Source organism: Hemiscyllium ocellatum, chromosome 3 (assembly GCF_020745735.1).
Source record: "Hemiscyllium ocellatum isolate sHemOce1 chromosome 3, sHemOce1.pat.X.cur, whole genome shotgun sequence".
Classification (NCBI taxonomy): Eukaryota; Metazoa; Chordata; class Chondrichthyes; order Orectolobiformes; family Hemiscylliidae; genus Hemiscyllium; species Hemiscyllium ocellatum.
This window is the reverse complement of record NC_083403.1, coordinates 100,194,677-100,218,653: the sequence shown is the minus strand read 5'-3', so window position 1 is coordinate 100,218,653 and position 23,977 is coordinate 100,194,677. Positions and strand designations below refer to the sequence as shown.

Below are 23,977 nucleotides of genomic sequence, written 5' to 3'. Positions count from 1 at the left end.
CATGTTGTGTTGACTATCCCTAATCAGTCCTTGCCTTTCCAAATACATGTACATCCTGTCCCTCCGGATTCCCTCCAACAACTTGCCCACCACCGATGTCAGGCTCACTGTCCTATAATTCCCTGGAATGTCCTTACCATCCTTCTTAAACAGTGGCACCACGTTAGCCAGCCTCCAGTCTTCTGGCACCTCACTTGTGAATACCGATAATACAAATATCTCAGCAAGAAGCCCAGCAATTACTTCTCTAGCTTCCCACAGAGCTCGAGGGTACACCTGATCCGGTCCTCCGGATTTATCCACTTTTATGTGTTTCAAGATATCCACCACTTCCTCCCATGTAATATGGACATTTTGAAAGATGTCACCATCTATTTCCCTACATTCTATATCTTCCATATACTTTTCCACAGTAAACACGGATGCAAAATACTCATTTAGTATCTCCCCAATTTTCTGCGGCTCCACACAAAGGCCACCTTGCTGATCTTTGAGGGTTGCTGCAGGATTCAAAACTTTCATAGCCACAACATTTATATGATTTGTTTGGTTCCTTTTCTGGTCAATGACAATCCCCAGGGCTTTGATGGTGGGAGATTCAGTGATTTTGTTTTTTATGGAAATGTATGTTATTCTATTTTCAATGTCATGAATGGAAGTTATAACTGTCAAGAAAGGTGAACGAGGTGGGCCTTTTCTCTGGAAGAGCTAAGCCAAAAGTGTTAGATGATGAGGGAATTGAGGATTTTGATGTCTGGTTTAGACACACACAAAGAAGTTGCTTTTGTTTGTGTGGGAGGCCAAAATTAGATACCGCAAATATAAAGAAATCCCAAATAAATCACTAGTGAAGTTAAAAATCACACAACACCAGGTTATAGTCCAACAGGTTTAGTTGGAAGCACTAGCTTTCGGAGTGCTTCTCGTTCATCAGGTGGTTGTGGAGTATATACTCTACAACTACCTGATGAAGGAACAGTGTTCCAAAAGCTAATGCTTCCAATTAAACCTGTTGAACTATAACCTGATGTTGTGTGATTATTAACCTTGTACACCCTCCAACACCAGCATCTCCAAATAAAATAAGTCCTAAGGGTCTTCAGGGAAACTTTTTTTGTGGTGAAAATGTGCCATTGTCTACTATACAGATCTGTTGAGGTGAATGGCATAAATGCATTTCAGAAGAAACTGTGATAGGTCTGAGTGAGAAATGAAATTAAGGATATGTTGATGGAGTACAATAAAGTAAATGGTGTGGAGCATTGTAGCTGACACTGACCAGTTTGGCTGAATGCCCTGTTTGTGTTGTGTATATGTTTTATGTAATGTTCATGTAATCCATGTAATGCACTTCGGACTCCCAGATTTCACTGTTACGCCTGCTTTTTTCAGTAATGATGTTCACGCTGAGCGGATTGGATTATTTTTCCACAGTAATGGGTCCGATCTGGTATTGTATTAAGTGACCGACATTGGCCTTCCAGCTTTGCAAACGAGCCTCTTTCTGTGCCTAAATTCTATAGTGTAGAAAGAGACGATTCAGCTCCGCATGTCTGTGCTAGCTCTTTGAGCTTTCCAGCTAGTTCTATTTTTCCACTTTTTTAAATCCCCATAGACCATATATTTTACCTCACTGATGTGTATCAAGATAACTGGATCCATAAATGTATAGGTGTTCCAGAATTTACCGTTTGGGTTTTGGGACTACAAGCCATGGAAGAATCGATGGTTTGTGTATTCTTTTATCTCATAGTAATAAACTAATCCTTTGGTGTAGAATGCATCTACAAATATCATGAGGTTTCCTCTCATACAGCTATATTGTTTTGCACTTTTGTTTGGGAGGATAAAGGAAGTATTTTTGTGCTATGGCCAACATTTCTAAGGCCAGGTTTATTGCCCATCACCAATTATCCTGAAGGTAGTGCGTCAGATATGGTCTAGAACCTGAAAGACATTAATGAGCCACTTGGGATTTTATAAGCAGTTTAGCAACCTTTTCTTAAGAATCTGACTAACCTGATCTTTGACGGTTGCTGGTCCTTTATTCTAATAATTATTCATGTACGTATTTTTAATCAATCTGTTCAGATGTGTCATGGTACACCTCTGGAATAGGTGGCACTTGAACTCTGGCCTTTAGGCTCTAAGGTCGGGATAGCATCAGTGCTGCAAAAGCTCTTGAGCTGTTAATGTATGTTTCTACAATGGACAGTTTGATTATAAATTAGATAGAAATTACAGCCTGTTCTCCTGCATGACTTCGCCCTTATCTGATCTCTGTCTTCGACACCATAATTTGAAACAAGTTCATCTTCAAATTGAGGAACCTAGGTCCCAACTCCCCGCTCTGTAACTGGATCCACCACTTCCTGACCCATAGACCCCAATCAGTAAGATTAGGTGACAACATCTCCTCCATTATAATCCTCAACAGCACTGCCCCACAAGGCTGTTACTCAGCCCTCTACTATACTCCTTATGCACTCTCCGCTGGTGACCAAATTCCACTTCAATTGCATTTGCAAGTGTGCTGATGACACCACCATTGTAGATTGAATATCAAACAATGATAAGCCAGAGTACAAGCAAGTGATGCTAGCAAAATGAAGGAACTGGTCATTGACTTCAGGAAGCACAGTCGAGGGCATACCCCAACTGCATCAGTGGTATTGAGGTAGTGGTAGTCGAAGGTGTCAAAACCCTGGGATGATCACTAACAATCTGTCTTGGTCCACCCACATCAGTATGACGGTCAAGAAAGGACAACAATGCCTGTACTTCCTTAAGAGCCTAAGGATATTTGGCAGGTCCATAGAGAGTCGTAGCAATTTTTATGGGTGCACCTAGAAATCTGGATGCATGATAGCTTGGAACGGCAACTACTCTTCCCAAGATTGCAAGAAACTATAGAAAGACCTGAACACAGTCCAGTCCATCTCTCAAACTAGCTTTCCATCCACTGACTCCATCTATGCTACCTGCTGCCTCAGGAAAGCAACCAAAATAATCATAGACTCCTCCCGCCCCATTTATATTCTCTTCCACTATCTTCTGCTGGGCAGAAGATATAAGAGTTTGAATACACTCCGAACAGATTCAAAAAAAGCTTTTTCCCTGCTGTTATCAGACTTTTGAACAGACTAATCAAATATTGATGTTGCTCTCTCTCTCTCTGTGCATCTTCTCTGAGACTGTAATACTATATTCTGCACTCTGTTCTGCTACCCTGATGCAACTTGTATGGTGTGACCTACCTTCATAGCATGCAGAACAACACTTTGCACTGTATCTCAGTACATGTGACAATAATAAATCAAACTAATTATCTGTGGTCTCTGTGTGACCATTGTTTATAGTCATTCATTTGGCAGTGCACCTTCACTTTGTTGTCTGCTTGTATATGATGCTTCCGATGAAATAAAAGTTGCATTTTACTAATTTTTAGATCCACACATCCACAGACTTCTTTTTGAAGTGTCTTCATGTAATCATAGAATCCCTACAGTGCAGAAGGAGGCCATTTGGCCTGTTGAGTCTGCAGCAGCCTTCCAAAGAGCATCCCACCCACACCTAGTAACCCCACGTGGGTTTTTTTGAATCCATGGCCAAGTCACCTGTACGTCTTTAGACTGTGGGAGGAAACCAAAACATCTGGAAGAAACCCACACAGGCGCAGGGAGAGCGTGCAAACTCCATATAGGCAGTCATCTAAGTTTGGAATTGAACTGGGGTCCCAGGTGCTGTGAGGCAGCAGTGCTTACCACTGTGCTACAGTTATATCCTGCTGCCCCCTAGGACATGCAGTGTACACAGAGCAAGATCCTGCAAGCATCAATGAGATAATGGTCAGATTTAATAATGTTGATGAAGAGATGAACATTGGCCAGAACATTCAGTTCTCTGCAGCTCTTCTTTGAATGGTGCATTGGAATTCTTTGTATCCAACGAGGAGGGCAGATCTTTATCATTGTATCTGAGAGATAGTGTTTCAGATATTGGAGGTATCGAAGTAGATTTAGTCCTTTGTGTCTTGACGAGAGTTTGAAATCACTGGTCTTCCATTTCTGAGGTAAGTGCACAAGTCACAGAAACACCATTGACTCGTGGTGCATGACCTTTGTTTGGTCTAATAGTTGAAGTAATGGCTTACCTGAATGTGGTGTGCGATGAGTTGTCTGTACATTTGGGTTGCACCCCAGTAAACACTGCTGATTTCAGGAGAGGAAAGATGAAAGGAGTGAATTCAGATAAATGCAAGGTGCTGCATTTTGGGAAGGCAAATCTTAGCAGGACTTATACACTTAATGGTAAGGTCCTAGGAGTGTTGCTGAACAAAGAGACCTTGGAGTGCAGGTTCATAGCTCCTTGAAAGTGCAGTTGCAGGTAGATAGGATAGTGAAGAAGGCGTTTGGTATGCTTTCCTTTATTGGTCAGAGTATTGAGTACAGGAGTTGGGAGGAGTTGGGTTGGGGGAGTCCCGAACTAGAGGGCGCAGGTTTAGGGTGAGAGGGGAAAGATATAAAAGAGACCTAAGGGGCAACTTTTTTACACAGTGGGTGGTACATGTGTGGAATGAGCTGCCAGAGGATGTGGTGGAGGCTGGTACAATTGCAACATTTAAAAGGCATTGGGATGGGTATATGAAGGGATATGGGCCGGTTGCTGGCATGGGATTAGATTAGGTTGGGATATCTGGTCGGCTTGGACGGGTTGTTCTGAAGGGTCTGTTTCCATGCTGTACATCTGTATGACTATAATTATATTTTCTTAAAACACATGAATCACAAAGTATTCGCTGCAGCAAATAGTTAGGTAAGAATAGTTTTTGTGTATTACAAAAGGAGTTGAATACAAAAGTAGGGAAGTTATGCTTCAGTTATATATGGAATCGGTGAGATGCCATTTAGAGGAGCATGTGCCTTGGCAGGGTGAGAAGTGTGCCGCAGAATTTTCACATTCATGCTTCCAATCTCCTCTGAAGCCTTTGTGTCTATTATTGAAGGCAGTATCTTGGGGTTTGTCACCTAACATGTGCATGCAAAGAAAATCTGCTTGGTTATGTAGCCTGTGTGCTTTAATACTAAAAAGTTTATGAACATCTGTGAGAGTTGTGCTCAGTTATGATTTCTTATTTTAAGGACAGGACATTGAATGCAGTTCAGAGAAGGTTTGCCAGATTAACACTTGGAACAAATAGTTTGTCTTGTGAGGAAATATTGGACAAAGTAGACTTGTACCTGTTGGACTTCAGAAGAGTAAGTGACTTAATGAAACCTAAGATCCTGATTGGTCTTAACAAGGTAGATGTGGAGAGAATGTTACTTGTGGGTGAATTTAGAGCTAGGGGTCTCTGTTTTAAAAGAAAAGGGTAGACCTTTAAGTACCTTAACAATTAGATTAGATTACTTAGTGTGGAAACAGGCCCTTCGGCCCAACAAGTCCACACCGACCCACCGAAGCGCAACCCACCCATACCCCTACATTTACCCCTTAGCTAACACTACGGGCAATTTAGCATGGCCAATTCACCTGTCTGCACATCTTTGGACTGTGGGAGGAAACCGGAGCACCCGGAGGAAACCCACGCAGACACGGGAAGAACATGCAAACTCCACACAGTCAGTCGCCTGAGTCGGGGATTGAACCTGGGTCTCAGGCGCTGTGAGACAGCAGTGCTAACCACTGTGCCACCGTGCCGCCCAAATGTTGCATGTAGCTGGATTGTATTTGAATTCCAAAGTATTCATTCTTAAATGTAATGACAACTATTTGTTGTTGTTCTGTCCTTTTCTATGCTCCAGACCATGTGAACTGGTAGCTTATTCTAATATCACCAAAATTTGTTTAAACATTGTTGCAGGTTTGTTTTCACACATTTACTTTTGTTAGCTTTTCATCACCATCTGGCAGTGAGAAACCTATTTTTCCTGCTTATAATTTTGTTTTTTTTTACTGCAAATAGTGATCACATGTCTAAAGGTTAAAAAAGACCAAAACACTGGTACGTTATATTTTTCATTGTCTACTAACACAGGGATGCGTGTGTATTGAAGTAAAGCTGATGACCATGAAAGTTCACCTTGTAAGATGGCATTGTGGTTTTTAAACAACCACACAGGATACCAGGTATAGAAAATCATTCTTTCAAAATACAAGTCAAAGGTGACAATAGAGGCCCACCCAGGGTTCTGACTTATATTCTGATTTGCTGTACCACAAGCAATTTATTTATTTGACAATGTACAGAAACAAGAGCTCAAAATTTTTGTGTAAAGTTGTCACCTGCTGTTCAGAGTGGCGTGAATGCCCTTGTTCTCACTGGAACTTCCTAAATTTGACTAATTCTGGCATGGCTAATCTTGTGGTGGCAACTTGAGTCACTTGCATTAAAGTAGTTTTGAATTTAACTCTAAATGACTTCATTGTTTTCAGCGTGGCACACACAATGCTGTGCTTTGCTAGCCTTGGCTTTTGAGCAACCTTGGGAATAAGGCATATTTCTCTTGTCACAGCACATATTGTCTTTGTATGTTATGTGCTTTCAGTTCTGTGCTTGCTCTGTTTAATAACTCTTTTAATTTGATTGGCAAGCAGCTGTAGGAGATGTGATGAAAAAGGGGAGATCCATGCTACAGAAAGAACAATATGATTATTTTAATTCTATTCTATTCCCCTTACACTAGTATCCTGCTGGTGGGTATATTGCATTATGCTCTGCAGTTTGTTGGGCTACAGGCCATAACTGCTTTCCTGTCACAGGGTTATTTAATATCATTCTTTCAACAAGATAATGAGTTTTGAGTGACATGTTTATCAAGGTTATGTATTTAAAAAAACAAGAATTAATATTTTAAAATTCTAATTACTGATCTAGTATTTCATTTCTGTGACTCTGTTTAAATATTTAAGGCTTCATCTCCTGAGCAGTTCAAGTGGAACTGAAATTTTTCAGTGGTAGCCATTGCCTGTGCTGAATGTTCCAGTGCAGAATAACTGATATGGTGTGTCAGTTTTCTTCCAAGCAAAAATACAGATTGCTTGTTGAACCTGGGATCTGTTAATACAGAAGGAGTCCAGTTCAGGCTATGCCTTGCAAATATTTTATCTCGTTTCTGTTCAGTACAAGCCTTCTGTACATTCTGAAGAGAAACTGTGCACTAGAAAGTGATAAATATGAATATTTAACATCTGGAGTGAACACCATTTAAAGAAAGTACAGACAGGTATCAATAGATTGCTTCTTTACTGAGATTAACAACTCGGGATCCACTGTAGAGGAAATAAAAATAACATGAATTGCCACAGCTGAGTAAAAGATCAAGAATCCCGGGGATAGCGTTCACTCTGAACTTGGGTGAATTTTGTGTTTTGATTTGATCATTTTATGTATCTTCATAAAGCAGACTGTGTGGGAGGGTGGGGGAATTTTTTTTCTAGCAGACTGACAACTGTACAGTGTCTAATCTTGAAGAATGCAGAATATATTTGTAAAGGTATGTTCAGTTTTGATGGCGACTTGTGCCTAATAGGATAGAAACAGCAACACTGCTCATATTTCCACATTGGAGTCAGGCAAGTATTTGTTTGGTTTATGCTGTAATCCAGTTGGGCAGAGCAGTGCTAATTTAAAACAACCCAGCAGGTGGCCCCTGGTGTCTGGATTTGCATTTTTACTGTGCATGAATTAAAACAGTCACATCCTGTCAGTGCAATCTAACGACCATTGGCTGCTTCAGTATCGCATCCTAGTCTCACCTGCTGGCAGGTTGCTAAATTACAAAATGTCTTATTCTTTGTTTTTGATCGAACTCCACCGTTAGCTGAAGTACAAGTCTGCAGAGATTCTTCTGTAGATCTTACAATTGAAACTACTTCCACGGCCCATTTGAGCACTGCATTACATATCATCATAACTCTTATTTTTAAAAGAAAACTCTTCACCACCCCTTTGGCTTTTTAAAATCAATTATCTTAAATCTGTTTCCTCTAGCAGTTGACTCTCCTCCAGTGGAAGCTGTTTTTCCCTGATCTACAAAATCTCTCATGATTGTGAGCATCTTTATTAAATCTCCCCTCTAAAGAAAATAATTCCAATATTGTTTTTACCCTATTAAGCTTTGATCTTTTGAAATACTGGGAAAAGAAAAACTAATTTTTAATGTATCAGACCAACTACTGAAGAAACTTAAATGTGGCGTTGTGTTAATTGAAATTAGTTCTTGGAACACTGTTGCTATCAAACTATCATTTTGAATAGATGAATTAATTGCAACCTGAATGGGCGATCTTGAAATGTCAATGCACAAACTGGACCGTACAGTGTAAGGGAGATGACTGGTAGTGAGATTAGTTCTGTCTTTTTCCTAGTTTCCTGCATTTTAAGTAGCATGGTGAGATTGAAAGCATAAAGTGAATAAGCTGTATCTAACTCAATTTAAAAACTGAGGACAGTGGTGGAGCTAAGGAATTCCAGGAGGAACAAATGGCCAAAGTTAGAGAACAGATTTCAATTGTTTGTGGAATAACTGTCCTTTTTTTTTCTCTCTTTCTTTCTTAAAAAGGAAAAACATGCTTGACAACAGCATTTCCAGGACTTGGATGGGTGAATGGGGTACTCATCCATTGCCATCCCAAACTTTAATTTGACTTGAGCAAGATTCAAACCATTTCCTCCTTCCTCAGTGTTCCATTCCATCTTCATTTCTGCTGACATTGCAACTCACGATTTCTGCAGTTTTGCTTTGCCTTCTGGGTACTTCTGCCATGCGTCTACTCACATGCAAGTGGTTTAATTTGCTGGCAATTCATTAAATATTTTTGCATCACTTTGCTGCAGCTAGCTCTGCATTCAGTGGTTCAAAAGGGAAATGAAATGTATTGTTCTAAGAGGTGTGAATAATTCATTCTGATTCTGCAATCCCTCAATGAGTGAGAATCTCTTTTTGATCAAAAGAATAATTATTGGAATTCTTACAATTGCAATACAGTGTAGATATATTTTTATTCTCTCCTTTCTTTTTCCCTGGAGATTTTGCGTCTTTTGCACTTGACAGAAATCTCAATGCAAATAAATCCAGTTTTCCAATAATTTAGCGCAATTAGACTGATGATTTAAGCATTAGGATGTGTGTGAGCATAACTGTGATAGAAAGGTATTTTGCAGCAAAGAGGAAAACCTAGCTAATTCCAAATCTTTCTGTGGCTTCTGTGGGCAGCACGGTGGCACAGTGGTTAGTGCTGCTGCCTCACAGTGCCAGAGACCTGGGTTCGATTCCTGCCTCAGGCAACTGTCTGTGTGGAGTTTGCACATTCTCCCCGTGTCTGCGTGGGTTTCCTCCGGGTGCTCCGGTTTCCTCCCACAGTCCAAAAATGTGCAGGTTAGGTGAATTGCCTATGCTAAATTTCCCAGAGTGTTAGGTTAGGGGGTAAATGCAGGGGAAAGGGTCTGGGTGGGTTATGCTTCGGCGGGTCTGTGTGGACTTGTTGGGATGAAGGGCCTGTTTCCACACTGTATGTAACCTAATCTAATAATACACTTCGGTCCTTTAGTTTTAACCTCTTCAGCTTCCACCATTTGCATTGTTGCACCACTGGCCGCTGATGGTCTATATACTGAGAATTCCTTCCCTAACAATTGACCCCCAGTATCTCCTGAGCTGATCTGGTGTCAGACGCAGTTGATTCTTGCTCCTGTGAAGAACCTTGAAAAGTTCTACTGCATAAAGACAAATACAAGTTATTTGTGTTTATGAGGAATAAGTGAGATTGATCTTGGGAAATAAGTGACTGTTTGGTATTGTGGCCTTGTATCTTAAATTTGTGTGTATTTGGCTAGTGATTAACATTGGGCCATAGAACAATTAAAACTTATCCAACAGTCACTGACGGTGAGGGAGTTGGACTGATGCATTTGTACACCTTGATTTAAAATTGTGTACCGTGAAAGCATAAATTAAATTTAATTATCAGGAAATCAATGGCTGCGGGTGTTTTGAAACTGGAATATTTGTTTCATGTAATGGTGTACCAATCCACTCTGTACTCTTGCTCTTTTCCTTCCATCATTTATGTGGCTGATGGATAATTGCTGATGACTTCCTGTGAAGCAGTCTCTGATCACTTATTGTGATTGATAGCTGAGGTAAAGTCAATTGTCAACTTGTACTTGGGGAGTTCAAGGTGTTTTCAGTAATTTTATGCACTTATCATTGCCTCTAATATGTACCAGCTAAATAATCCTTAGCCTAAGTGACGAGCAAAAACAAAAAAAAAGTTAAGCATGTCTAGAAAAGACCAACATACAAATGTTTCATTAAAAATAACAGCTCTTAAATAAATAAAAAGCCCATAGACTGCTGATGTTAGAGAGCTGACATGACCTAAAAACTGTACATCTGTTACCAGATGGATCATCTTTCATCTCTCCGAAAATAATAGAGGAGAATCTCTACACTTGAAGAGCAATTAGCACAAACATGACTTCTGAAGCGTATATTTACAGTCTCCCAGCTGACCTTGTAATCAAAATTTCTATCTGTACAAAGCATCCACATTGTGCTAAAGTAGATTTTTTAAAATTTGAAATGATATAAAGTGTCAAACCCTTTATCAGTTTTGAAAGATAACAGCGAAGTTAATTTATTTCTCATTTCAACAAATACAGATGAGCAAACACAAAAGGAAATGCCCAATTCAATAATACTCAGTTTAGACATATGGCTTTTTGTTTGGAACAGTGATTGAAACCTACAAGGGAAGCATCAGTTGAAATGGAGACCAGAATATAATGGCCTGAAAAGTTTGCTTACAAATACTTGGTCATGCTGCAAGAGTGAGTAGTGTCATTGGCAGCCTTGTTGTCTTACCTTTTTGGTGCAAAAGGGTTCACTTCTGCACCTGTCTTTTCCCCAACCATGAACTGTTGAATAAAAATGGTTAAAACATGCAGGCCAGGGTTCTCAAGGGCAGAGCAATTAAAAATGTATCATTCCAAAAACAAGAACTGCTACCAGCATTGTAAAGTAAATATCTTTTAATCTGTTTTGTAATTTGCTTCTGTTAATCAGAAATCAGTTTGGGGAAATCTGACTCCTTATTTTAGTTTAAACTGAGATTTGAGGAGATGTCAGATGTGGGATGTTGAAAGGTGGATGATATGTTAAAGGTGTTTGGTTTCCATGTTAAAATCTGACAAGTAATGAACATGATAGTTTATAATGTGGATATGTACAAATTGATTGTGCACTAATGTTATCAACTGTATACCCATACAATACAACAAGGTCTGCAGAGCAACACGAATCACTTTAGCCACCTTAGGCTCAGTGCTAGTTCCACGAGAGTAGATTTGCAAAAGTTGGTGTTCTTAAGAGCCCAAATTCAGAGAAGATGGTGGCACAGTGATAACACCACTGGACTGGCAATCGAGAAACCTCGGCTAATGTAAAGGGAACTTGGTTTTCAATCCCAAATTGGCAGATGGAATTAAAAGCCAGTCTAATGTCAATTGTGTAACCACTATCAATTGTAGTAAAAACCCATCTGATTCACTAATGACCTTTAGGGACTCCAGACCCACAGAAATGTGGTTGACTCTTAACTGCTATTTGGGGAATTATGGATGGGAAATAAATGCTCACCTATCTAGTGGTGCTGACATCCCATAAATAAATTTTTAAAATCTTCCAATTTGGATCAAAATCCAATCCGGATCAGGCGAAAAGGTACCTTTATTGCTTGTAAAAAGATTTTGGGTCTGATTGCTGATGCAGGACCCAGCAGTGAATGATACAGGTGGCATTGGACTGGATCATTGCATACCTGGATTTTATTCCAGTGGTTGATATGTTCCAGGAAGTAAACACAAATTAAAAGCCCCAAAGTCACTAACAAGTAAAATAAAACCGCAGGTGAGGGAGCAAGGTGGCAGATGAAGGTGCATGAGAATGGGTTTATAAAAAGAAATTGGTATGTTTGTCTCTAAGATTTCATCTTGCCTAAAGATGAGATAGCATCATCATGTTTGTGAGCTGTTAGTCCCTGGCTACATTTGATGGTATTGATGGCGAGTACTTGGGACATCTCTTTGGCTGGCAGCCGCATCATTCATATAGGCTTTCATACAGGCTGTTGCATCATGGCAGCCTGTGCAAAAGAATTTGGCTAAACCTGCACTTGCTCACTTTTCGCCATCCTCCAGTAGCTTTGTCCAAGTTACAAGTGACCCAAATTAGTTGGCTCCATCTGGCAAACAGCAACATAGACACCGATCATTTTAACTTGACCTGTTTAGCACTTAATGGCCAATCACATTGTCAAAAGGAAATTGAATATCATGGATCATTCAGCAAAACATTGAGTATGCTTGAACATGTCACTTATTGTCTGCATAATTGTCAGTGGACACCAAAGCATTCCAGTTGTTGACCTGCTTAGGTTCCTATCTGATCAATCTTTATTAAAGGTGCTTAATATCCATGCCTGCGCCTTGGCTCTGGTCTTTTTTTGTCCTGATAAATTTCCAAACTTACCCAGACACACTTCCTTATCAACACTTGGCAAAATGTCTTGCCAATGGGTGGTGTTCGGTCGATTATTGAGCTTAGAGTCGAGAGTATGGTGCTAGAAAGGCATAGCCGGTCAAGCAGCATCCGAGGAGCAGGAGAGTATACGTTTTGAGCATAAGCCCTTCAGGAATGAGCCATCTGGTTCGGGAGTGCTGAGAGATGGGAAGGGGGTGGGGCTGGGGAAATGTAGCTGAGAATACAGTGGGTAGATGAAGGTGGGAGAAAAGGTGATAGGTCCAAGAGGAGGGTGGAGCGAATAGATGGGAAAGACAATGGACAGGTCTAGAGAGCGGTGTCGAGTTGGAGACTTAGAGGAGACACGCAGGTCCTGGGCTGTCTCCATCGCCTGACCCTAACCAGCTGACACCAGGGGGAAGAATGCCTTATCTTCTGCCTTGGGACTCTGCAACTACACAGGATTAATGTGGATTTCACCAGTTTCCTGAACCCTGAACCCAGCCCCCACCACACCCCACCCCCCACACCTTATCCCAGTCCCAAGCCTCTAACTTGGCACTACCCTCTTGACCTGTCCATTGTCTTTTCCATCTATTTGCTCCACTCTCCTCTCCAGCATACACACTTCTCCCCCACCTTCATCGACCTATTGCGTTCGCAGCTACCATCCCCCTGGTGAAGGGCTTATACCCAGAGTCTGTTCTACTGCACCTTGGATGCTGCCTGACCAGCTGTACTTTTCCAGCACCACCTTCTCAACTCTGATTTCCAGCATCTGCAGTACTCACTTCCTCTTCCTGATTACAGGGTTTGATTGGTAGTTATTTTTCTTTACCAATCTGGGATAATGTTATTATTAGCAGTAACATCTCACAATCCATAGCAAGTCTGCTTTGCAACTTCTAATCTCTTTTGTGGGGAATGACACATTTTACCATTCATTTGTGGTGACCTGCACAAATAGGACATTCTGAATCCTGCTGTGTGGTAGTAGACATAGTTTATTCGAAGCTGCAATTCCCTGAGTTTCAAAGCCTTTTTTTATTGGTTCTCCTTATTGCTTCAATCATGTTCAGATTGGTGGAATAAAATAGCAAGTAGCGGTTCTCGGTTTAAATGTAAGATAAACAATTGTTTAATGGGGTTTGCAAAGGGAATTTAATACGGCTTAAATGAACAAGGCAGCTTTCTTGTGAAATAATTTATGACTGGCAGTTTTGTGGAAGAATATTTTCCACAGGTAAAATTTCTAAACCATTTTAATTGGTCTTCTCATTTAGTTTTGTGATCCTACATTGAGGTCAAAATGTATATCTTTGTTTGAAATCTTTAATAAATCTACTTTCTGGTGATTCATGATGTCAAGCTTTGATATAAAGTTACAACTTGAAATAGTTCTGCTAAATGCAAGGCAGTTTCTTTTTCCCTGCCTGAAAGGGGTAGTAGAGGTGGGAGCCATCACAATATTTAAGAAGTATTCAGATGAGCAGTGACAGTGCCATACATAAAAGGTTACAGACTGAGTGCTGGAAAACAGGGTTAGAGTAGAGAGATGCCTGATGACCCAAGTGGACATGTAGGGCTGAAGGGTCTTTATCCATTCTGTGACAAACTCCAACTCTTTTGTTGTGTCAGGCATGATGTCTGAAAGCTGGTGAGACAAAGAATGTTGAAGGCATTTAATGCAATAGTAAGTGTTTAATTGAATATGTTCCCATTATTCTGGATGTAGATAGTGAGACTGCAGATGCTGGAGATCAGAGTTGAGAGTTGGTGCCGGAAAAGCACAGCTGGTCAGGCAGACTCCAAGGAGCAGGAGAGTCAACATTTTGGGCATTATTCCTGATGAAGGGCTTATGCCCGAAACATCGATTCCCCTGTTCTTCGGATGCTGCCTGACCTCCTGTGCTTTTCCAGCACCACACTCTCGACATTGTTCTGGATGTGCCTAACATTCCTAACTGAACAAGATTGTGGAAAATGAGACTTTTAAATATTTTTAAACTTAGAAGTGGAAGTAAAATAAGTCCTTCTAGAATTTTTTTATTTATAAAACTGTCCATGCCTTGTTCCTCTCCATCTGTAACCGACAATCCATTGAGCTTCTGTGTTCCTCCAAATTGCATGTGATAATTTAAACTGCTCCAACATTGGCTGGATCTTCAGTTCAGAAGCCTTCAGGTCTGGAAGTACCTGCTTAAACCACTTTGACACAATGCCTTACCTTGTATCTTCGAAACACTGTTCAAGTCTATCTCTCTGATCAAATGTTAGGTCATCTGTCCTGTTATCATGTCTGTCAAATGTTTGTGTAAAATGATCAAAGACATTTTCATGCTGTTTTGCAATGTTAAAAGACGCTGTATGTGTATGCTGAACAAGTTCTGAATTTTCATCAGTGCACTCTTCAGTATCTTTAAACTGCTCCAAGATTCCTGTATGTGAAATGCTTCAGACAAATGATGGTCGTTATTGTTAGAAATGGATTAGAATTAGAAGCAGTAGGGTAGCCAAGTGTAATGTTATCCCAACAGAGATTGATGAGATTTTGGTCTTGTCAGTCATAAAATTCCACATGCAGTCGGTTCGAACATTGTCAGCTTTCTCCTTTGTGGACGAGGTTGGAAAATTTGCCTTAACATAGCCCCTGTGTGTGAAAAATAACTGGTATTAGAAATGGAAGGAGTTCACATTAATGCAGAGCGAATGCCTTTATGTAGTGGGTAAGATAAAGTTTACTTCATAGCAGACGATGGTTCAACTCTGCCTGCATTGTTGGTGCTTAATTAAATAAATGCTGAAATATCTGGAGCTTTGATACTTATGCAGTATAAGCATTTTCCAAAATATTCTTGACGATAACTTTTTTTTTACAAAGGAACAATCCGTTCAATAATATCTATGAATTATAAAACACAAGAGGCCATTCAACCCATCATAGCTTTCCCTTGCTCTATCCTCACACTCCTCCATATTTTTCCTTTCCATTTCCCTCCTGAAAACTATTAAATTTATTGCCACTCCTTTATTGGCAAAGCTCATTAAAAAAAAATTCTCTTCTAGCCTTGTAAAAAGACTGTCTTTTTCATAAATGCTGTGGCATAATTACCTGAGCATGGCAGCGCATAATGCAGGTTGGAGTTCAAAAACTTTGAAGTTTGAAAATAGTCAACAATGAGCATTCCTGATCTTCGTGATATTCATGTTTAAGGTCAGGAGGGCCATATGGACAGGTGGTAAGTCTGATGTTGCTTCAGGCTGTGGTTTTAAGTTGGTTCAGTCAGAAGTTTTTGTTTTGCACATGGATCTGTGGCACCATGCTCCAGCCTGAGCCACCACCTTCAAAAGGGTGAAGACAATAGGGAGCAAAACAGATATTGTTGGCCTTGCCAACTGAAAACGTTTTCTACTTAGCTGTGCACGGAGATTTATTCACTATTATCCTGCATAATGAGGAGAGTGCAAATGTGATGTATTGCCAACACTAACAGTTTTCAAAATTGAACCTCCACATAAAATTTTAGATACAAAATTGAAGACAATCATATTTCAAATATCACTCAAATCATTATCTGGACGGCATCTGCTTGAAAACTTCATTTCTATTGGATAGTGAAAGTTTCACTGGATTTTTCCTTTAGTCTTTTTTCCAGGTATAAGTACAGAGACCACTTTTGAAATAATCTAATGCAGACTTTCTCCTTGTAACTGGCTGCTGTACTTGAAAAGGGCATATCCTGGCCTAGACGAGGCCTTAAATTGGAGAGCCTTTCTGTTTGGCACCAAGTATTTCACTGGTGCATTGAAGTGTATGAGCTCATGCTTGGAATAAGGATTCTGTTCTGTGACCAAATATTTGATGAACTGTGTAAATTTACCTCGGTTCATTGTCTCGGAAGCAATTTGACTGTTGTACACTGTGCAAGAGGCCAAAAGCACCTTGACTCCAATATGTCAGGCAACCTTTTAGTGATAAAATTAGGATCTGAATGAGACAGCTGGTGAGACTTTGGATATGTGCTTATATCTTTATTTGTTAATCTTTGTCTTCCCTGCTGTGCAATAGTTCCTGAGTCAGTCAGTGATGCATGCATGCCTTTCTCTTCATTTCCACTTGATTATGTCAGCAAGATGTGTGGATGTACAAACCACAATCTTGCTTTTCTGTGCACAGAACACTATCATCTAAATGGAAATGAGGGTGTTCTGTATTTCTTTGTGGGGAGAAATGCTGGTCTCCTGTGTAATATTGCTGATGTTTAAGAGGTGAAATATTCCATTCAACTGGGTTTCACAATTTTCTGTTAAGTACAAGGGTGAAAAATAGCTCAAAAATAGAATTATAGATCCCAGTGATTTATGTAGTGAGATTTATGAAATGTGGAATTGAAGCACAATTCCACTTTCTTTTTGTCATTTGTTGTTTTGTGTGAGGATGAAGCAATTAAATGGACCGCTAGAAACTAAGTTCAAATGAATGAATGTTTTCAGTGAATTTCAGTCAATCTACTTAATTGTGCAGAAGAACTGGTTGATTGTGTATGTGCATTTAAGTATTAGTTTGAAACAGGTTGATTACACATCTGCACATCCTAGCTACCTGTTGAAAGAGCAGCGCTCCGAAAGCTAGTGCTTCCAAATAAACCTGTTGGACTATAACCTGGTATTGTGTGATTGTTAACATGCCTGCATTGCAGTGGGCATCAGAAGAGATCTGTTTTGATGTGCTCCCATGTTGGAGTAAGGTGTATGTTGCACAGACTAGTAGGAAACATTTGCAGAGAGCGAGTTAGGCAGTTTTTGTCCTGTGTGTGTGGCAGTGATACAGCAGAAGAAAAGATCAACCTCTCATGAGATAAAGATTGGGAATCTAGGACACCATTTTGAGAGGAAGATTGCTTCTCCAGGCAAGCACGAGGACAGCAAGACCACAAGAATCACTCTGTCGCTCTAGTGTTGGGCAGAAACACCATTATCAGTTTGAGTCATTGAAAAATTTTCTGTAAGGACCGTGTAAAAGTAACAACCTACTATTTTCTTGTTGTTTCTCTTCAGTGCTTTGATGCAACCGAGCTTCCGAGAGCAATTTAGAGGGTAGCTGTTAGTGTGGGACTGGAATCTGATAAAGACCACATGGGTATGGATGACAGACTTTCTTCATGAAAAGACATTAATGAATACTTAACAGTTGTCTGCTATCTTGCCGATTTTCACTAATAATTAGCATTTTAATTGCTTGATCAATCTGAGGAAACTGAGACCGGACAGGTAAGCTCTGATTAGTTAGGGTGCTGCCATGGTGATAACTGGGATTGGCAAAGTCCATGACCCTTATCTCCATGATAAAAATGCAGCATGTAGACAAGTTCCTTTTGCTTACATGGAATGGGGTCCTATTTGGTTTGTAAGTTAACAGTTCCTGCTGCATCTCCATGCTAAGCTTGGAGCCTTTTATGCTTTATAAATTGTTGTTCCCTTTCTAAGTTTGATTTCTTGTGTACCAGTCTTGATGACTCCAAGGCAAGAAGCTTTGACGTCATTCATATTCTTAAAACTCTTGTTGGGATCTGTGCATGTTCTCTGGGTTAATAGACCAAGAATCTGGTGTGTTATTCCAATCAGGTAACCACTGGTATTCCAGTAAGGTAAATATTGGAGTGACAAGCTATTGGAACTAAATGGGTACACACTTGAATATAAAATCAACCAGCATCCATGAACAGTGAAGTAAGGAATAGATGATATTCTAAAAAAAATTAGCAAGTTCGATACGGAATTGAGGAGTGAAATCAAATGGTTTAGCCATAAATAAGAAAGCACTGAATTGAAGGTAAGAGATTAGTTTAGATGTGAAAATGGATGCAGAAGAATGTGCCACCTTCCTGATGAAGGGCTTATGCCCGAAATGTTAATTCTTCTGTTCCTTGGATGCTGCCCAACCTGCTGTTTTTCCAGCGCCACACCTTTCGACTCTGATCTCCAATATCTGCAGACTCACTTTCTCCATATTAACATCCATTCCTTGAGTGCCTACCTCTGTCTCTTAGGGCTCCATCTCTACCTATTCGTTCACACCTCCCTCCCTAAACGCCCTCCCTCCCAATTTTTCCTAGCTACAATCAGTTCTAGAGAAGGGTCACCAGACTTGAAACATTAATTTTATTTCCACAGATTGTTCCAGTTTCCCGATTTACTTAAGGTGAGTTGGGGATGAGGTCCGGAACGAAGGGGTAATAACTTTAAGAATTAAGCCATTCATAGATAATGTGTGAGGCTTATTCAATGTTGCTCAAATCTGAAACTCTTCCCCACATATCTGTTGACGCTGTGAGTCATTTGAAACTTTTAAATCTGACTTTTATGTTTGACAAAGGTTATGGAATTAAATCAGATAAATGGAGTTAAGATGCAAATCAGCCACGATCTAACTGAATGGTGAAACAGACTTGAGGGGCTGGACAGATCTGTCTGCTTTCATGTTTGTAATCATTGAAGAGACTTGTGTACTTTTCAGAACTTGCGATTGGCTTGTCTGGATGACATGAAGAGACAGATTGTTCTACTTGTAAATTTTGTTGTGCATTGATTAATTTGGTTTAGCTGTTTGTTTGTGAATGGAATCTCACTATAACATTACCTATTTTCTGCAGATTGCGTCAAGATCACTGCCTGTTGTACAGTCAGACGAGCGACTTCAGCCTCTGCTGAACCACCTCAGGTAATAATTCCTTCTCTGACAGTTTAAATGCAGGTGTAAACTAAATATAATCTACACTGATGAGGATCTCATTACTGTAGTCCCTCTCCCATATCCTCCTCCGCCTTGCCGAACTAATCCTCACCCTTAATAACTCTTCCCATTTCCTCCAAATCCAGGGGGTGGCCATGGACACCAGGATGGGCCCTAGCTATACCTGCCTCTTCGTTGGCTACGTCAAACAGTCCCTGTTCAATATCGACACAGGCTCTAGGCACCAATTCTTCTGCCATTACATCGATGACTGCATTGGTGCAGCGTCCTGCACCCAGGCTGAACTGGAGCGGTTCATTGACTTTGCCCACAACTTCCACCCCGCCCTCAAATTCACTTGGTCCATCTCGGACACTCCCTCCCCTTTCTTGACCTCCCTATTTCCGGTGACAGTCTCTAGACAGACATTTACGATAAATCAGGCAAAAGTGAGGACTGCAGATGCTGGAAACCAGAGTTTAGATTAGAGTGGTGCTGGAAAAGCACAGCAGGTCAGGCAGCATCCGAGGAGCAGGAAAATTGACGTTTCAGGCAAAAGCTCTTCATCAGAAATAGTTTATGATAAACTCACAGACTCTCACAACGACCTGGACTACACCACCTTCCACCCAGTATCCTGCAAGAACTCCATCCTGTTGTCCCAATCTATGAACCTGCACTGCATCTGCTTGGATGAGGAGACAATCCACTCCCAAGCATTCCAGATGTCCATCTATTTTGAACAATGTGCTTTCCCCCCTCCTCTGTCATTCAGACATTCCTCCACCACACCACCTCTATTCCCTGTTCCACTGCTTTAAACCACCCCCTCCACAAATGCAATATGGACAGAGTCTCCCTTGTCCTCACCTGCCATCAGTCTCTGCATCCAAAGCATCATCCTTAAACACTTTTGTCAACTCCAACTAGACCCCACCACCAAGAACCTCTTTCCCTCCCCACCCCTCTCCGCCTTCCGCAAGGACCGTTCCCTTCGCCAATCCTTGGTTTGCCCCACTCTCCCCACCAACCCCCCTGAAGCCCAGGTACCTTCTCCAGCAACAGGATAAGATTCAAAACCTGCTGGCACCCCCCACCCCCCCAACCACAATTTCAAATTACCCCCCTTCCCATCACCTGACTCACTTCCCTGCCCCTCCCCACTCCCTTCCATTCCTCTCATTGATCCTCCCTTCTAACCACCAACTGGATTCATTCTTCCAATCGACCAAACAGGTTGCACCCTCTTCCTGTGTTCACCTATCCTCACCTCACCACCCCTTCATCTGCAGCTCCCCTTACTCCCACCCTCAGTCCTGAAGAAGGGTTATATCTAAAATGTTGACTTCTTCACCACCTGATGCTGCCTGGTTTGCTGTGTTCTTTCAGCCTCCTTGTCTGCCTTGGAATCTAGCATCTGCAGTTTCTTTTGTCTGCAAACAAGATCTAGACTATAATGCCAACGTTGAATGCATTGACTGCAAGATTACAGTACTTGACTTCAGTACATGTTTTCATTAATGTAAACATAATATTTATCAAATGTTTCAACAATAATGCACACTTAGAAGAGCATGTTTTTTGTTTGACTAACAAGATTGCAGTCACTTTAAAATAGCACAAACTGTCTTGTACCAAGCTTATTATCATAGTTGATTATAGTGCATGGAGTACAGCATCATATGGAAAATTTTGATTTGTGAAAGAAACATTGCTTTGCTTTTATGATCACTTCTGAGATCTGTCATAACTGTGTCATATGGTATAGCAGAAAGCAAGGCTGGTAATTGATATTAATAAGCCCACTTGTTCAAATGTAGCATTTCAAACTGAAGCTTTAGCTCTTGCTCAGCTAACTGATAGGTTGCACGATATGAATGATATTGGGTTGTTACCTTGATTTTACTGTGACCTACAGTTGGAAATTTAGAAGCATGTTCTTCAAAAAAGGGAAATTACAAAGGGATGTTTTAATTTCAATTGAGGATGTTGTTGAGGTTAAAATGCACAGCAGTCCTTGCTGCTTTCTTGACTGTCTGCTATAACCTCTACCTGCACTTCTTACAGCTAGTCGGAAGAAATCATTGTTACAATCTTAAGTGACCAAGATGTCTATCAGTTCAGTGTGTTTGGACGCCCTGCCTCCACCCTTGCTCTTTTCATTTATCTTTCATTAGTTTCTTGTCGATCTCCCCTCTTGTCCTGTCAGGACTTTTTTATTATGTGTCACAGGTCCTGCACTCTCAACTAATCTGATCATCTAAGCCCCCTGTCTTTCAAACTTGCCAGTGTCATGCTGCCCTATTTATGACCCTATGTTTTGGTTTCCCTCGCAAGTAGCAACTTTCCTATATGTATCACATAAACCTCTTCCTAGTCTTAAATTTACCTCCCTCGTTATCATCTTAGGATCAACGCTTCAGCTTCTTCATGTTAGTATTTCTTCCATGTATCAAAATAGATCACTACCTGTTTCATTATGCTCCATTTACATTTTGAAAGTTATGAATGAAGCACTTTGATTCATTTTAAATGAAAAATGCATTGACTTTTGGGGGGAAAAAAAGCAATTTATTTTCTTAATTTTACATTGCTATCTGTTGTTTCTTATTTAGGGCCATTTAATATTTGTAGTTCTAATGGAATTTACACTTCATAAGAAATTTGTTTGCATGATAGACATAGATCACAGTATTGTTATCACAGATCTCATCTGATGGGAGATGGAATGGTGTTATTCCCAAGATAATACTTATAAGCATATCTGTCTCCCTTAATGTATCTTAAGCAAATCAATGCATCAAGACTTGGAAGCAAGGTAGCAGGCAAACTTCTGTTTTAGAATAATAATGCTTGCAAGGATGAAAAATATTCTCTTCCTAAACGTTATTCTCGTATTGTTCTAATGGAAAAGGAAGACCTGCATTTATATACCATTCTTTTGTAACTTTCGTTTCCGAAAGTGTTTTATTATCGATGAGGTACTTTTTGAGATGTAGTCAGCATTGTACTGTCGAAAACACAGCTAATTTTCAGCGAGCATGTTTCCGTAAACAGTAATGTAGTAATGACAAAGAATCTTTTTTTCAATGATATTGGCTTAGGGATAAGTATTGGCAAAATTTTGGGAATAATTCCCCCCCCCCCCCCCCCCCCCATCTCTTATGTACAATTGTGTCATGGCATTTTTTGCATCAACCTGAGAGGACAGATGTGGTCCTGTTTTCATGTTTACTTTAACTCAGTTCCACAGTGTTGCACTGGGGCAGTCAGCGTAGATATGAGAATTCAATGGCCATGTCAAGAGGAAGTCTACTAAGTAAATCAAAGCCGGAATCAATGTTCACTTTCAGTTTACGAACAGAACTCTTAGCTAAATTTGCTAAATAGAAGAATTATGTTGGTACTTAAATCAGGCAAGTGAACTGTGATATTCTCGAACACATTAGCATTGAGAGACAAGCAATGTTAGTGGTTTTAACACACTTAAAAGTAGATAAATCCCTGGGCTCAGATGACATGTATTCCAGGCTGTTGTGGGAGATGTGAGGAGGTTGCAGGGGCTCTGACATTAATTTTCAAATCCTGTCCTCATACAGGAGAGGTGCTAGAGAATTGGAAGGCAGCTAATATAGTTCCATTATTCAAGAAAGGTGATAGGGATAAACAGGGAACAAAAACAGCAGCTGCATGGGTGCTTCAGTGTCTGCAAGTTCCCCTCCAAGCTGCAGACCATCCTGACTTGGAACTACACCAGCATTCCTTCGCATTCACTGTGGGTCAAAATCCTAGAACTCCCTCCCTAAAAGCACTATAGGTGGAGCTAACCCTGAAGGACTGTTGAAGTTCAAGAGGCATCTGACCACCACCTTGGAGTTTGCCTAGCCATTGAAGCCTGTATCTGATGAATGAATAATGAAAAAAATTAGTCCATTAGTGTGTTTTTGGACACTTGTGCTCAAACTACAATGTCAGAAGACAGATTCCTCCCTGTTCTCCTTCCACCCCACCTTTCCCCCTCAGTATTAATTTTGAACACAGTAATTTTTTGTATTCTAGCCACATTTCACACCCATATTTTTTAATCTGTTTAAATACCTCTAACATTTATTTCATGAAGAAAATACTTTTTTGGAATATGCAAATTTGTAATCACCAAAATATGTATAGAGCAGAGCTTAAAATCTTCATTGGAGAAAATTACTAACCTTTAAGAGATAAAGCAGGGCAGTATTTTAAATAATTTGCTTTTATTTCTGAGAGAACTGAATTATTTTCTTCCATAATTGGGAGAATTCTGCTCAGCTTGGAAGAAAGGTCCGAATTGTTAATATGCTTCCCTTTGAAGGTTGCTAATTCTCTAGTTCTTTAATATAATTCCCATTTGCAATGTTTATACTACTTATTCACTGGCGACCTTTCATCTGAGATGTATACCATCTTGAGCTGGTGATTTAGTCAATTTCGAGTCTGATTTAAGAGTTTTCTTTCAAATATTTGTCACCAGTTGTCGTCTTCCAAGTCCTCCTCAGTGGCCCCTATAATGCACACTTTTAACTTCCTTCAGATGCTGACTCGGTAATATGAGTATAGATTTCAAGTCTAGCTCCAGCACTTCATTGGAAAATTTCAGCTGACACTACATTGAAAAGTAGATAGATCTGCTATCCTTGAGTGAAGTGAAACCAGGGCCCAGCAGCTCAGGCTGACATTGCAACCA

At 40.3% G+C, this 23,977-nt stretch overlaps 1 protein-coding gene across 1 annotated transcript in view; it reads left to right on the top strand.

Annotated features, from left to right (window-relative positions):
- The window catches only part of prim2 (DNA primase subunit 2), a 198,450-nt gene that overhangs the window by 118,470 nt on the left and 56,003 nt on the right, over positions 1 to 23,977 (top strand). The window contains exon 7 of the mRNA XM_060821319.1: positions 19,178 to 19,245. Within this exon, the coding sequence (XP_060677302.1) occupies positions 19,178 to 19,245 (68 nt within the window). The remainder of the gene's footprint in view (positions 1 to 19,177; positions 19,246 to 23,977) is intronic.